General features: G+C 33.7%; 1 protein-coding gene and 1 non-coding gene across 2 annotated transcripts; one reads left to right on the top strand and one right to left on the bottom strand.

Annotated features, from left to right (window-relative positions):
• The first annotated feature begins 2,673 nt into the window (after positions 1 to 2,673).
• LOC112719627 (uncharacterized) lies at positions 2,674 to 5,989 on the top strand. Its single transcript, XM_025770269.2, has 5 exons — positions 2,674 to 2,952; positions 3,080 to 3,176; positions 3,521 to 3,975; positions 4,714 to 4,993; positions 5,674 to 5,989. Exons 1-5 carry the CDS (start codon positions 2,947 to 2,949, stop codon positions 5,691 to 5,693), a joined length of 858 nt encoding a protein of 285 aa, XP_025626054.1. The 5' UTR covers positions 2,674 to 2,946; the 3' UTR covers positions 5,694 to 5,989.
• Positions 5,990 to 11,492: 5,503 nt separating this feature from the next.
• On the bottom strand, positions 11,493 to 11,596 carry LOC112765322 (small nucleolar RNA R71). The gene has a single exon (XR_003183639.1). It is a non-coding gene; the product is annotated as a small nucleolar RNA R71 (small nucleolar RNA).
• Positions 11,597 to 15,191: the final 3,595 nt, after the last annotated feature.

Here is a 15,191-nt window from a genome sequence, read left to right as displayed (position 1 = left end):
AAAAATGGTGTGTGGAAAGTTGTTACAAGAGATAGGTGTGGTTGATTTTGCTTTGTGTGCGTGGTTGGAAAGAATTATGGCGTTGGCTTTGGATTGCTGTCTTTGTATTTGTTCCTTGTCCTTTGTTTTGTTTTTTATTTTGTGCTGTTGCATTCATTATATTTCTGAAGCAAATGGGTTATTACTTATTAGAATATTAGTGATGTTGGGGTGAGGATGAAAATTGGAGAACCTACTTTAGGCTTCTGGTTATTCTTTGTTGTTGTAGCAAGATTATGAGAAGAAAAAAAAATGTAGTGTCTATAAGGAGGAAGTCTATTCAATTTGCAAAAATAAGAGCACGCACCACTATGATTAGGTTATTAACGAGGATATTTTAGTCACTTTCTTGGTCAGAAGCTATTAATTATCTAAGATTAAGAAAAAACCATTAAAATGGAAATTGTGTACATCACCAATATAAATCTCATTCCAATGAGCAATGATTCGATTGTTCCAAGTTGTTTATCAGTTTTTAACTATATCTAAAAGTAATTTTGAGCTCTTAGTATCTTTATTTGATAAAATTACAAGTGTATATTAAAATTAATCATAAATATAAAATATATACTAGAATAGTAAAATATAAAATACATATTAAAAATAAATTAAATAACTTATATATTTATACATAAATATATAACGATTAATTTTTTAGTATACACATTTTATTTTTATAAAATAAAGTAAACATTAATTTAAATAAGCTCTATGAAAAAACCACAAGAATAATATATGGTCAAATTGTTTTATTATTATTATTATTATTATTATTATTATTATTATTATTATTATTATTATTATTATTATTATTATTATTATTATTATAGAAGTAAAATTACATTCATAAAAATAGTTAAATAATACTTACAAATTGTCGAAATATATTAGATGCAAATTTAAAGAAGGAGAATATAATAGATATCCTCTACCTTAAACTATAGGCTTAGTAAGTATCAATTTCTATGGCAAATAATTTTAATTAACAAATAGAAATGTACCAAGATATAAATTTGAGTTTTTTTAGTTTTTAATTTTACATAGAAAATTAGAACAAGTTCAAATACGTTTCTGATCTAAAAATATTTTTATGAATAAAAATCTTCTAATGATATATTCTTGAAATTCTTCCAAATCTAAAAAATCTGCTAATCCTATCCTCAAAGAAGAAAGAATAAAATATATCACAAAGGCGAAGGAATAATGTTATTAAAGAATCTTTGAAATCTAAGATAAGCAAAATTCAAACAAACTAAAAAAAAAAAAAAACAAAACATGAAGAAAGAGAGAGGCTTGCAATAATAGCCCTCCAAGCAAGTACTCTGTAGATTTGTTTGTGCACAAATAGAGAAAAAAAAAAGAAAATCTATTGATTATACTAGAAATAAATTTATAAGACACAAAGTTTTAAATAGGAACTTCTTTCTCCTTCTCCTCATTTTTCTTCGTCTTTTTTTAATTATCGTCATCGTCGCAATCATCATACCACCACATTCATGTTCTCTTCCTCCTTCTTTTATTTTTTTATTTAATTTTTTTTGATTTCTTCCTCCTCCATCATCATTATCGTCATCACCAACAACATCAACATTTTACTAACATCTTTATTGATTCTGATTTTCTATGGTGATCGAATAAATCGAAAATATTATCAAAACGAAACCATTATATAATACCAAATGAACCGAAAATGATCCATTATATTAATTTGAATTCAAAAACACCTGCTTCTTGAATGAACTGAAAATATTATCAAAACAAAATCATTGTATAATACCAAATGAAACGAAAATTGTCCATTATATAAATTCGAATTCAAAAACACATGCGTTTCGAATGAACCCTCAAAACGAAACTATTATATAATACCAAATGAATCGAAAATTGTTCATTATATAAATTCGAATTCGATGATAACGATAACAATGATACGTATTAGAAGAAGACGATGATGATGATGATGATGATGATGATGATGATGATGATGATGATGATGATGATGATGATGATGATGATGATGATGATGATGATGATGATGATGATGATGATGATGATGATGGAGGGAAAGGATGAAAAGGAAGGAGGAGACGAAATTCCAATAAGAGAAGGAGGAGGAAGAGGAAGAGGTATTGTTGGTGACGACAGTAACGAAATTAAAAAATAATAAAAAAAAGGAAGAAGAAGAAGCATAAGGAGAATAAAATAAAAAAAAAATGCGTAACTTAAATCACTTGAATAAATTTGGATGTAAAATTATTTAGATATAAAGAATTACTCTAAATGAAATAAGAAATCGATAGCATTTTTTAATTAAAATAGGTCATGTTAACTTTTTAATCTTAAAAGCATTTGATAAAAATTCGGAAGAAGTAGCTTTTTCTACTTTGGCTATCTTTTTTGTACTTTTTCACCATGAGCAATCAGCATCGACTTTAGAAACTCTAATAAATAAAAAAATAAATATTTGGTCTCTAGCTACTCTCCAATTAATCAAGCCACACAAGATGGTATTGGTGAGGGGTCCAAACAATTTTTCACAAATTTACAAGCATACAAGTGTATGGCTAAGAACAATGCTACATAGTCTCAAAACATCTTGCTTATTTAAATCACCAGGCCAATTGCTTCACCTTTATACTATATAATATATATAATATGCTATAAGCTCCATGTTACTTAGAATCATAAGCCAACCATTCCCTACTAAACTCCTAGTTGTCCCATCACATTCCTCAAATTAACCGCAAAATTTTCTTTGTCTTCATATAGAATCAAAGGCATCATAAGACAGCTCAGATAGATCTCCAAAGTTGTTTTTTGTTTATTTTGACTATCTAATTAAACTCACAACAAATACCTTGGCACACTTATTTAATATTAATATATATAATCAGAGTGCAGCTAGCCATGCAGGTACAATATATATGTGCTTTAGTTTGTTATCTATTGACATGTGATATGATAGTGGAATCTTGAATGAATCATGCATTTTATTACTCTCATTTAGGCTAATAGCTCTCTTTTTGGTTCATAATAACAGATTCTTCAATGGGTATTGTTTAAGAGGGTCCATGAACAAAAAGGAGAGTGCAACATTTCTGATACTCCAACTAAAAGAGAAGCTACCAGTACCACTTGTAAGTGCAATTCTTACAAATCTTATTCATATATACGATTTAGCTTTTGTGTGCAACATGATGAAGAATTCTGATTTTACATATAAATGTCTTTCTTTTTAATTTATTATCATTTTTTGATAAATTATATTCATCTCTTAAAAAATATGTAATATTTTTCACATAGCATCATTTGACTTGTAAAAAAGCATACCATATATACAACATGTTTAATATTTTAAAGAAGGTAGCACTAAATATAAAATGCATATTAAAATACAAAATATAAATTAAAAATAAGTTAAATAACACATATATTTTGACTGAGGATGCTTATTATTATGTCTTTCTCTATTTTGTTTTAGGTAAAGGAAAAGATATAGTTGCATTGAAGCATTATAGAAGATACAAAAGAACAAAGAGAGTTGAAGAGAGCAAGATTGGGTGCATCAGACTGAAAGCGTTTGCTTTCATATGTGGAAAGGATATTCCAAAAGCTTGTTTTTACAGAACCTTGAACTTGAATAAGAGAAGGGATTTTGTTCACTCAATGAAGTCGAAGAGAGAGGAATTGTCAAGAGGAGTGGGAGTCACCAAGAATGAAGATTCTTCTTCTGCTTCTCAGAATGTTGGGAATAAGAAGGTTTTGCCAATAACTGAAGGATCATCATCAAACTCAAGTGAAAGAAGTGAGCAGCATTTCAAAACCGTAGAAAATAAGAACAACAAGACGAAGAGTATTTCAAAAATGAAAGAGATTCTTAGATGGGCGGCTGCTGCTAAATCAGATAAGAGTAGAAGGAAATTCAATGGACAAAAGGTAAATAACTTGGATAAGATATCATTCATTTTCTATATACCTACTTCAAATTCCATACCTACCTTAGTACTTAGTATTATATATAATGCTACATGATCATCAAATATTATTATCTTTTGTCACACTTATTAATAACAATTTATATTTATATTTATAAAAATTTTGTAAATAAAAATATATAATTTATACTTATATTTACTAAAATTTGTACATATAAATTAATATAATCTATATTTATATTTTTTAAAATTTACTCATATCAATTAATAAAATTTATTTGTTAAAAATAATTTAATATTTATAATGATCAAATAATAACAAAAATTATCAAAAATTATTGATCTCAAAAATTTTTCTTATAGATATTATTATATCATAAATTATTATAGATCTCACTTATTCAATAATAACAAAGTGATGTTATTTTAAATTAAAGTCTATCATAGCTATAATTATATGGTGATTACTGTAGCTACAAGATCACACATTTTCATATTTTTAATTTTTATTTTATTCTCAAATTTTTAAAAAATATTATTTTAATTTTCACAATATTAAAAAATATTATCAAATGTATATATAACTACTGTATTCAATATAACATATGCTTTATTTTAATTTTCAAATCCGGATAAAACATTGAGAAATCTAGTCTATAAACTTCGCTAAAGAACATTCTTAACTTACTCTAATTACAACTCAAGAAAACCAAATCATGTTAGATCAAATACTTGTCAGGTCTTAGAGTTCAGAAGAGATGGAACCATAAAATCATCATCAGTTAAAAATGAAGATGATGAAGTTGGCATTGAGTCACCAAAGATCAGTTTCTCATTGGATTTGGAACGTTGCTCCACCACATACTCTGTATACTCATCAGCAACATCAACAGATTCTTATTCCTTCATTGAAAATCAAAGAGCACACATTGCACATTCTAATATTAATGTTTCGGTTCAAGGGTGCGGTTATACCAACAATTGTAGACATGAAAATTGGATCACTACTGACTCTGAATGTAAGCCACCATAACTTCTATCCCTTCGGATTATTATTATTATTGAATTAATCAAGCTATTGTTATATATTTTAATTATTACATATAAAATAATAATAAAAAATCAGACACCAATTCTCTTGTATTCTCTTTATTATTATATATATAGAACATTATATCATTATTGTTTAATTTTGCTAATGCTAATATCTGCCTTTTAGGAATTGGGAAAGAGAATATATAAACAGTGCATGCTATGATGTCTATGTTTACAATGATTGTAGTGGCTATATAACTTTAGCAATATTTAAAAAATATTATTAAAATTAAAATAATATTTGTTTATTTAATAAATTTTTAATTTTAAAATAAAAATATAAATATTACTAAAATATAAAAAATATCATTTTAATTTATTTAACAATAATGCTTTTTAAATGTTAAAGTTGTTTAGTCATTCCAGCCGTAGAAATCAAAGACGCTATAGACTCTTATCAATATAAATACAATATTTTGATTTTTTCAATATATATGCATTATTATTTTTTCCAGGACTTTTTATAATAAAATATATAAATTAAATATGATTAATTTTATGGTTGTTATATAATGATTAAGTGATATACTTGTTGCCTGTTAATTAATTAATATTGGGTAACACTAACACAGACACTTGGTATATATTATTGTTTGATGAGCAGTTGTGGTGCTGGAACTATGAAGAAATTAAATGTGTACAAGGAAGATATCTTAGGCACGCCTAATTTCACATCGAGGGCGAGCTTTCATCAGAAAGTAGTTAGGGAGATTAATTGACAACCTAAGGGAGAGAAAAGTGTAACATCAACTCTTAATGTTCTTAATATACTAGACAGATCTATAAATTGGGAATGTCCAGTGTATTATTATTATTATTGTTATTGTTATTATTATTATTATTATTGTTAAAATAAAATGTCTGCTAATGTACCTTATGAGGATATAAATGAATAATATATATATACACACCTTCTGACATTCTATTTCCTTGCCAGAATTTAACTCTTCATTATTATGTCAATAAATAATTTAGGAAGCGTTTCACCTATAACCAGTGTACTTTATTCCTGGGAGAGTGACGATATGCCATTCTTTTTTAACATTATTGAGATTTATAATAAAATATACTGAACGATGAAAATAGTAGGATGTTCAAAACCGATCCAATCTGAATAAAATTGACCAGTCGAATCAAATAAACTAATAACCGAATAAACCGAAAATTGAATAAACTAAAAAATTTGAATTTTTGCAATTTTTGCGGTTCGATTCAGTTTTTGTTTTTGACAGAAAAAATCCTAACCGAACCGAACCGAATCGGTTTTATAAAAAAACCCAATATAAAAATAGCCTCCTTTCACAGTTCCCCCAAACTAGCTGCAGCCACCCCTACCAAGAACCCTAACTCCCTCAAGCCCTCTCTGAGTCTCTCTAGCGCCAAATCTCAGCACCCAACCTCCTCCTTCATCTCCGCCATCCACGTCGCTAAACAACACCATCATTGCGGCACGGCCCTTTCCTCTCCCTCTCCCTTCCTCGTAGGCTCGCAGCGCTTCGCTCTCTCCCTCATCCTCGACGGCTCCACACACCACGTCTCCAGCAGCCATCTCCTCCACGAACCAGCAGACGTTGTCGTCCTCGACAAACCGCCGTCTTAGGGGTGTCAAAAATCCCCAGCAGGCGGGGATCCCCGCGGGGACCGCCCCAAATGGGGCCCCGATGGTGGGGAATTTTCCCCGTGGGGATGGGGATGGGGAGCAAAATTCCCCCGAGACAGGTGCGGGGACCCGAGCGGGGATCCCCGCCCCATCCCCGATAATTCCCCGAATTGTTAAATTTATTTAAATACTCTTACTTTATTTCTAACATAGGGAGTATTTTAGTAATTTCACCCATTACAAAATTTTAACCCTATATTCCCTTCTCACCTTTGTTGTTGCGCCCTCTCTAACTCTCTATTCCCATCCAAACCCCAACTCTCCAGACTCCAGTCACTCACTCACTCTTCACTTTGTTCAAACTTCAAAACCCTCACAGCTAGCCACCGGCCACTCTTGCGCCATCACCCTAGCAGCTTCACCGCGTCGTTCTCTCTCCTCAGGCACGGCGTCCTTCTCCTCTCCACTTCTGCGTCTGCGTGTTTGCTTCCATTCTCGTCACTATATGTTAACATATTTGTCTCTATTATTTTAACAGAGAACATGGAGATGTTTGTTAGAAGTTTTATGCCGACAATGAAAGAATATTTGATGTTAAAGACTTTGTTTTATTGCTTTCTTTATAATGGAAGTTGCATTTTAAGATTTTATTTTATGGACTATGATTTGCTATGTTGTATTTCTGGACTTATAATCTTAGATAAGATATGTTTGTGTGTTTGTAATAATATTTTTTAGTTTGTTTTTTATTTTTTTGATATTTTTTACTATAATTTTCATATGAATGTTAAATATAGGGAGATGGGGAATGGGGCCCCGCGGGGAACGCGGGAAATGCGGGGAACGGGGATGGGGACAATTATCCCCCCATGACGGGGAATGGGGCGGGGACGGGGATTAATTCTGATGGCGGGGACGGGGAGTAGGGAAGCATCCCCCGCCCCCGCCCCGCCCCATTGACACCCCTACGCCGTCTCTTCTTCTCCGTCATTGAAGTAGTGCTGTCCTTCCATTTCTGGTTTTTGGTTCATCGCTGTCGTCGTCTCACCATCCTGCACCTTCGTTGTTCTCTATAATGGAGCCTAAGTCTTAGGTTGATTTTTTTTGTTCTGGTTTAATCTTCTAATTGATTCTAATTTATAATGAACAAGGCTTGTGATGAGCGGATAATTTATACACTTTTTGGCATTGTTTTTAGGTAGTTTTTAGTAGGATCTAGCTACTTTTAGGGATATTTTTATTAGTTTTTATGCAAAATTCACATTTCTAGACTTTACTATGAATTTGTGAGTTTTTCTGTGATTTCAAGTATTTTTTGGCTAAAATTGAGGGACCTGAGCAAAAATATGATTAAGGCTGAAAAAGGACTGCTGATGCTGTTGGATTCTGACCTCCCTGCACTCAAAACGGGTTTTCTGGAGCTAAAGAACTCCAAATGGCGCGCTCTTAATTGCGTTGGAAAGTAGACATCCAGGGCTTTCCAGCAATATATAATAGTCCATACTTTATTAGAGTTTAGATGACGCAAATTGGCGTTCAACTCCAGCTCCATGCTGCATTCTGGAGTAAAACGCCAGAAACACGTCACAAACCAGAGTTAAACGCCAAAAACACGTTACAACTTGGCGTTTAACCCCAAGAGAAGCCTCTGCACGTATAAAGCTCAAGCTCAGTCCAAGCACACACTAAAGTGGGCCCCGGAAGTGGATTTCTAGACTTAGACTTATTTCTGTAAACCCTAGTAACTAGTTTAGTATAAATAGAACTTTTTACTATTGTATTCAGAGTCTTTTCGACCATTGGTCTTGTCTTATCTTTTGGACGTTTAGTTCTTAGACATCGGGGGCTGGCCATTCGGCCATGCCTGGACCTTGTTCTTATGTATTTTCAACGGTGGAGTTTCTATACACCATAGATTAAGGGTGTGGAGCTCTGCTGTTTCTCGAGTATTAATGCAATTACTACTATTTTCTATTCAATTCAAGCTTATTCTTATTCTAAGATATTCATTCGCACTTTAACCTGATGAATATGATGATCCATGACACTCATCACCATTCTCAACCTATGAACGCGTGCCTGACAACCACCTCCGTTCTACATTAGATTGAATGAGTATCTCTTGCATTCCTTAATCAGAATCTTCGTGGTATAAGCTAGAATGATTGGCAGCATTCTTGAGAATCTGGAAAGTCTAAACCTTGTCTGTGGTATTCCAAGTAGGATTCAGGGATTGAATGACTGTGACAAGCTTCAAACTCGCGAGTGTTGGGCGTAGTGACAGACGCAAAAGAATCACTGGATTCTATTCTGACATGATCGAGAACCGACAGATGATTAGCCGTGTTGTGACAGAGCATTTGGACCATTTTCACTGAGAGGATGGGAAGTAGCCATTGACAACGGTGACGCCCTACATATAGCTTGCCATGGAAAGGAGTAAGAAGGATTGGATGAAAGCAGTAGGAAAGTAGATATTCAGAAGGAACACAGTATCTTCATGCACTTATCTGAAATTCCCACCAATGAATTACATAAGTATCTCTATCTTTATTTTATGCTTTATTTATCTTTATATTCGAAAACCATTATAACCATTTGAATCCGCCTAACTGAGATTTACAAGATGACCATAGCTTGTTTCATACCAACAATCTCCGTGGGATCGACCCTTACTCACGTAAGGTATTACTTGGACGACCCAGTGCATTTGCTGGTTAGTTGTACGAAGTTGTGACAAAATGTGATTCATGTTTGAGAGCTCTAAGTCTATTGGCACCATTGTTGATGATCACAATTTCGTGCACCAAGTTTTTGGCGCCTTTGCCGGGGATTGTTTGAGTTTGGACAACTGACAGTTCATCTTGTTGCTCAGATTAGGTAATTTTCTTTTCAAAAATTTTTTTTTGTTTTCGTTTTTCTAAAAAATTATTTTTTGAAAAAAAAAATAATAATAATAAAATCATAAAAATAAAAAATATTTTGTGTTTCTTGTTTGAGTCTAGTGTCAATTTTTAAGTTTGGTGTCAATTGCATGTTTTAAAAATTTGTGCACTTTTTGAAAACTCATGCATGGTGTTCTTCATGATCTTCAAGTTGTTCTTGATAAGTCTTCTTGTTTGATCTTCATATTTTCTTGTTTTGTGTCTTTTGTTGTTTTTCATATGCATTTTTGCATTTATAGTGTCTAAACATGAAAAATTTCTAAGTTTGGTGTCTTGCATGTTTTTCTTTTCTTGAAAATTTTTCAAAAATAAGTCTTGATGTTCATCTTGATCTTCAAAGTGTTCTTGGTGTTCATCTTGACATTCATAGTGTTCTTGCATGCATCATGTGTTTTGATTCATAATTTTTATGTTGTGAGTCATTTTTGTGTTTTTCCCTCTCATCATTAAAAATTCAAAAAAAATCAAAAAATTATCTTCTCCTTATTTTACCCATAAATTTCAAAATCTTTGGGTTGACTTAGTCAAAATTTTTTAAAATAAGTTGTTTCTTGTTAGTCAAGTCAAGATTTCAAATTTAAAAATCCTATCTTTTCAAAAACTTTTTCAAAAATCAAATCTTTTTCATTTTTCTTTTATGATTTTCGAAAATTTAAAAAATATTTTTCAAAATCTTTTTCTTAATTTCATTTCAAATTTTGAAAACTTTGCTAACAATTAATATGATTGATTCAAAAATTTGAAGTTTGTTACTTTCTTGTTAAGAAATGTTCAATCTTTAAATTCTAAAATCATATCTTTTAGTTTCTTGTTAGTCAAGTAATCAATTTTAATTTTAAAGAATCAAATCTTTTTCAAAATATCTTTTTCGATCATATCTTTTCAAAATGTCTTTTTCAAATCATATCTTTTTCAAAATCAATTTCAAAATCTTTTCTAACTTCTTATCTTTCCAAAATTGATTTTCAAATCTTTTTCAAAACCACCTAACTACTTTCCTCTCTCTAATTTTTGAAAATTCCTCACTCTTTTTCAAAATTCTTTTAATTAACTAATTGTTTCAAATTTCAATTTTAATTTTATTTCTTCTTTTAATTTTTGAAAATCACTAACCATCTTTCAAAAATAATTTTCGAAAACTCTTCCCTCTCATCTCTTTCTATTTATTTATTCATTTACTAACACTTCTCTTCATCTTAAAATTCGAACCCTATCTTCTCCTCTGTGTTCGAATTTTTCTCTTCTCATTCTTATTCTTCTTTTCTTCTACTCACATAAAGAAATCTCTATACTGTGACATAGAGGATTCCTCTTTTTTTTCCGTTTTCTTCTTTTTCATATGAGCAGGAGCAAGGAAAAGAACATTCTTGTTGAAGCAGATCCTGAACCTGAAAGGACTCTAAAGAAGAAGCTAAGAGAAGCTAAAGCACAACAATCCAGAGAAAACCTTACAGAGAATCTCAAAAAAGAAAGAGACACGGCCGAACCCAATAACAATGGTGGAGGCGCAAGGAGGATACTTGGTGATTATACTACACCTACTTCCAACTTTTATGGAAGAAGCATCTCAATCTCTGCCATTTGAGCAAACAATTTTGAGCTGAAGCCTCAACTAGTTGCTTTGATGCTACAGAACTGCAAGTTCCATGGACTTCCATAAGAAGATCCCTATCAGTTCTTAACTGAATTCTTGCAAATCTGTGATACTGTTAAGACTAATGGAGTAGATCCTGAAGTCTACAGGCTTATGCTTTCCCTTTTTCTGTGAGAGACAGAGCTAGAACATGGTTGGACTCACAACCTAAAGATAGCCTAGACTCTTAGGATAAGCTGGTCACGGCCTTCTTGGCCAAGTTCTTTTCTCCTCAAAAGCTTAGCAAGCTTAGAGTGGATGTTCAGACCTTCAAGCAAAAAGATGGTGAATCCTTCTATGAAGCTTGGGAAAGATACAAGCAGTTGACCAAAAAATGTCCTTTTGGCATGCTTTCAGAGTGGATGATGAGCGGATAATTTATACGCTTTTTGGCATTGTTTTCAGATAGTTTTTAGTAAGTTTAAGCTACTTTTAGGGATGTTTTCATTAGTTTTTATGTTAAATTCACATTTCTGGACTTTACTATGAGTTTGTGTATTTTTCTGTGATTTCAGGTAAATTCTGGCTGAAATTGAGGGACTTGAGCAAAACTCTGAAAAAGGCTGACAAAAGGACTGCTGATGCTGTTGGAATCTGACCTCCCTGCACTCGAAATGGATTTTCTGGAGCTACAGAACTCCAATTGGCGCGCTCTCAACGGCTTTGGAAAGTAGACATCCAGGGCTTTCCAGCAATATATAATAGTCCATACTTTATTTGGAGATTGATGACGTAACTTGGCTCAAGCTCAACCCAAACATACACCAAGTGGGCCCCGGAAGTGGATTTATGCATCAATTACTTACTCATGTAAACCCTAGGAGCTAGTTTATTATAAATAGAACATTTATCTATTGTATTAGACATCTTTTGACAGTTTAATCTTTTGATCATTCGGTCACTTGATCATGGAGAGGGCTGGCCATTCGGCCATGCCTGAACCTTTTACTTATGTATTTTCAACAGTGGAGTTTCTGCACACCATAGATTAAGGGTGTGGAGCTCTGCTGTACCTCGAGTTTCAATACAATTATTATTACTTTCTATTCAATTCTCTTCTATTCTTATTCCAAGATATTCATTCGTACCCAAGAACATGATGAATGTGATGATAAGTAACCCTCATTATCATTCTCACCTATGAACGCACGTGATTGACAACCACTTCCGTTCTACATGCAACAGAGCTTGAATGTGTATCTCTTAGATTCCCCAACAGAATCTTCGTGGTATAAGCTAGATAGATGGCGGCATTCATGAGGATCCGGAAAGTCTAAACCTTGTCTATGGTATTCCGAGTAGGATTCTGTGATTGAATGACTGTGACGAGCTTCAAACTCCTGAAGGCTGGGCGTGATGACAAGCGCAAAAGAATCAAGGGATTCTATTCCAACCTGATTGAGAACCGACAGATGATTAGCCGTGCTGTGACAGAGCATAGGAACGTTTTCACTGAGAGGATGGGATGTAGCCATTGACAACGGTGATGCCCTACATACAGCTTGCCATGGAAAGGAGTAGGAAGGATTGGATGACTGTAATAGGAAAGTAGAGATTCAAGAGGAGCACAGCATCTCCATACACTTATCTGAAATCCCCACTGTTAATTTACATAAGTATTTCTATCCCTTTTATTTTCTTTTTATTATTAATTTTCGAAAACCCATAAACAAATTTAATCTGCTTAACTGAGATTTACAAGGTGACCATAGCTTGCTTCATACCAACAATCTCTGTGGGATCGACCCTTACTCACGTAAGGTTTATTACTTGGACGACCCAGTACACTTGCTGGTTAGTTGAACGGAGTTGTGTCCACTCGTGCCAATTTCTAAATTCCATAATTTTACAATTACGTGCAACTACAGCACCAAGTTGATAAATGCAACTCAAAGAATAGTGATCACAATTTCGTCCACCAGTGGACCATTCTAGATATATTCTATGATGGTCTATCTGAGCTTTCTAAGATGTCACTAGACCATTCTGCAGGTGGATCCATTCACCTAAAGAAAACATCTGCAGAAGCTCAAGAACTCATTGACATGGTTGCAAATAACTAATTCATGTACACCTCTGAGAGGAACCCTGTGAGTAATGGGATGCCTCAGAAGAGATGAGTTCTTGAAATTAATGCTCTGAATGCCATATTGGCTCAGAACAAAATGTTGACTCAGCAAGTCAACATGATTTCTCAGAGTCTGAATGGATGGCAAAATGCATCCAACAGTACTAAAGAGGCATCTTCTGAAGAAGAAGCTTATGATCCTGAGAACCCTACAATGGGAGAGGTGAATTACATGGATGAAGCCTATGGAAACACTTATAATTTCTCATGGAGAAATCATCCAAATTTCTCATGGAAGGATCAACAAAAGCCTCAACAAGGCTTTAATAATGGTGGAAGAAACAGGTTTAGCAATAGCAAGCCTTTTCCATCATCTTCTCAGCAACAGACAGAGAATTCTGAGCAGAGACCCTCTAGCTTAGCAAACATAGTCTCTGATCTATCTAAGGCCACTTTAAGTTTCATGAATGAAACAAGATCCTCCATTAGAAACTTGGAGGCACAAATGGGTCAGCTGAGTAAAAAAATCACTGAAACTCGTCCTAATACTCTCCCAAGCAATACAGAAGAGAATCCAAAAAGAGAGTGCAAGGCCATTGATATAATCAATATGGCCGAATGCACAAAGAAGGAGAAGGACGTGAATCCCAGTGAGGAAGACCTCCTGGGACGTCCTCTGAACAAAAAGGAGTTTCACACTGAGGAACCTAAGAAATCTGAGGCTTACCTAGAGACCATAGAGATTCCATTGAACCTCCTTTTACCATTCATGAGCTCTGAGAACTATTCTTCTTCTGAAGAGGATGAAGATGTAATTGAAGAGCAAGTTGCTCAATATCTAGGAGCCATCATGAAGTTGAATGCCAAGTTGTTTGGTAATGAGACTTGGAAAGATGAACCTCCCTTGCTCATTAGTGAACTAAATACATGGGTTCAGCAAACTTTACCTCAAAAGAAACAGGATCCTGGTAAATTCCTAATACCCTGTACCATAGGCACCATAACCTTTGAGAAGGCTCTGTGTGACCTGGGGTTAGGTATAAATCTTATGCCACTCTCTGTAATGGAGAAACTGGGGATCTTTGAGGTACAAGCAGCAAGAATCTCATTAGAGATGGCAGACAAGTCAATAAAACAAGCTTATGGATTGGTAGAGGACGTGTTAGTGAAGGTTAAAGGCCTTTACATCCCTGCTGATTTCATAATCTTAGACACTGGGAAGGATGAGAATGAATCCATCATTCTTGGAAGACCCTTCCTAGCCACAGCAGGAGTTGTGATTAATGTTGACAGAGGAGAGCTAGTCCTTCAATTGAATGGGGACTACCTTGTGTTTAAAACTTAAGGATCTTCCTCTACAACCATGGAAAAGAGGCACGATAAGCTTCTCTCTATACAGTGTCAAACAAAGCCCCCACAATCAAACTCTAAGTTTGGTGTTGGGAGGCCACAAACAAACTCTAAGTTTGGTGTTGAGAAGCCTCCACATTCAAACTCTAAGTTTGGTGTTGGGAGGCCCTCATCATGCTCTGATGATCTGTGAAGCTCCATGAGAGCTCACTGTCAAGCTATTGACATTAAAGAAGCGCTTGTTGGGAGGCAACCCAATTTTTATCTATCCATATCTCTATTTTTCTTTTATGTTTTATTAGGTTTATGATCATGTGGAGTCACAAAATAATTGCAAAAATTAAAAACAGAATCAAAAATAGCAGAAGAAATAGCACACCCTGGAGGAAGAGCTTACTGGCGTTTAAACGCCAGTAAGGAGCATCTGGCTGGCATTTAACGCCAGAACAGAGCATGAAGCTGGCATTGAATGCCAGAAACAAGCAGCAGTCTGGCGTTTAAATGCTAGGATTGCACCCTGAGAAGA

The sequence above is a fragment of the Arachis hypogaea genome, chromosome 2 (genome assembly GCF_003086295.3).
Source record: "Arachis hypogaea cultivar Tifrunner chromosome 2, arahy.Tifrunner.gnm2.J5K5, whole genome shotgun sequence".
In the NCBI taxonomy this organism is placed as follows: Eukaryota; Viridiplantae; Streptophyta; class Magnoliopsida; order Fabales; family Fabaceae; genus Arachis; species Arachis hypogaea.
This window is presented reverse-complemented; position numbering and strand designations above follow the sequence as displayed.

Coding starts and splice junctions, on each gene's coding strand:
- LOC112719627 (XM_025770269.2), top strand. Junction 3,177..3,520: donor AGAAGCTACCAGTACCACTT/GTAAGTGCAATT, acceptor ATTTTGTTTTAG/GTAAAGGAAAAGATATAGTT. Junction 4,994..5,673: donor GATCACTACTGACTCTGAAT/GTAAGCCACCAT, acceptor TTTGATGAGCAG/TTGTGGTGCTGGAACTATGA.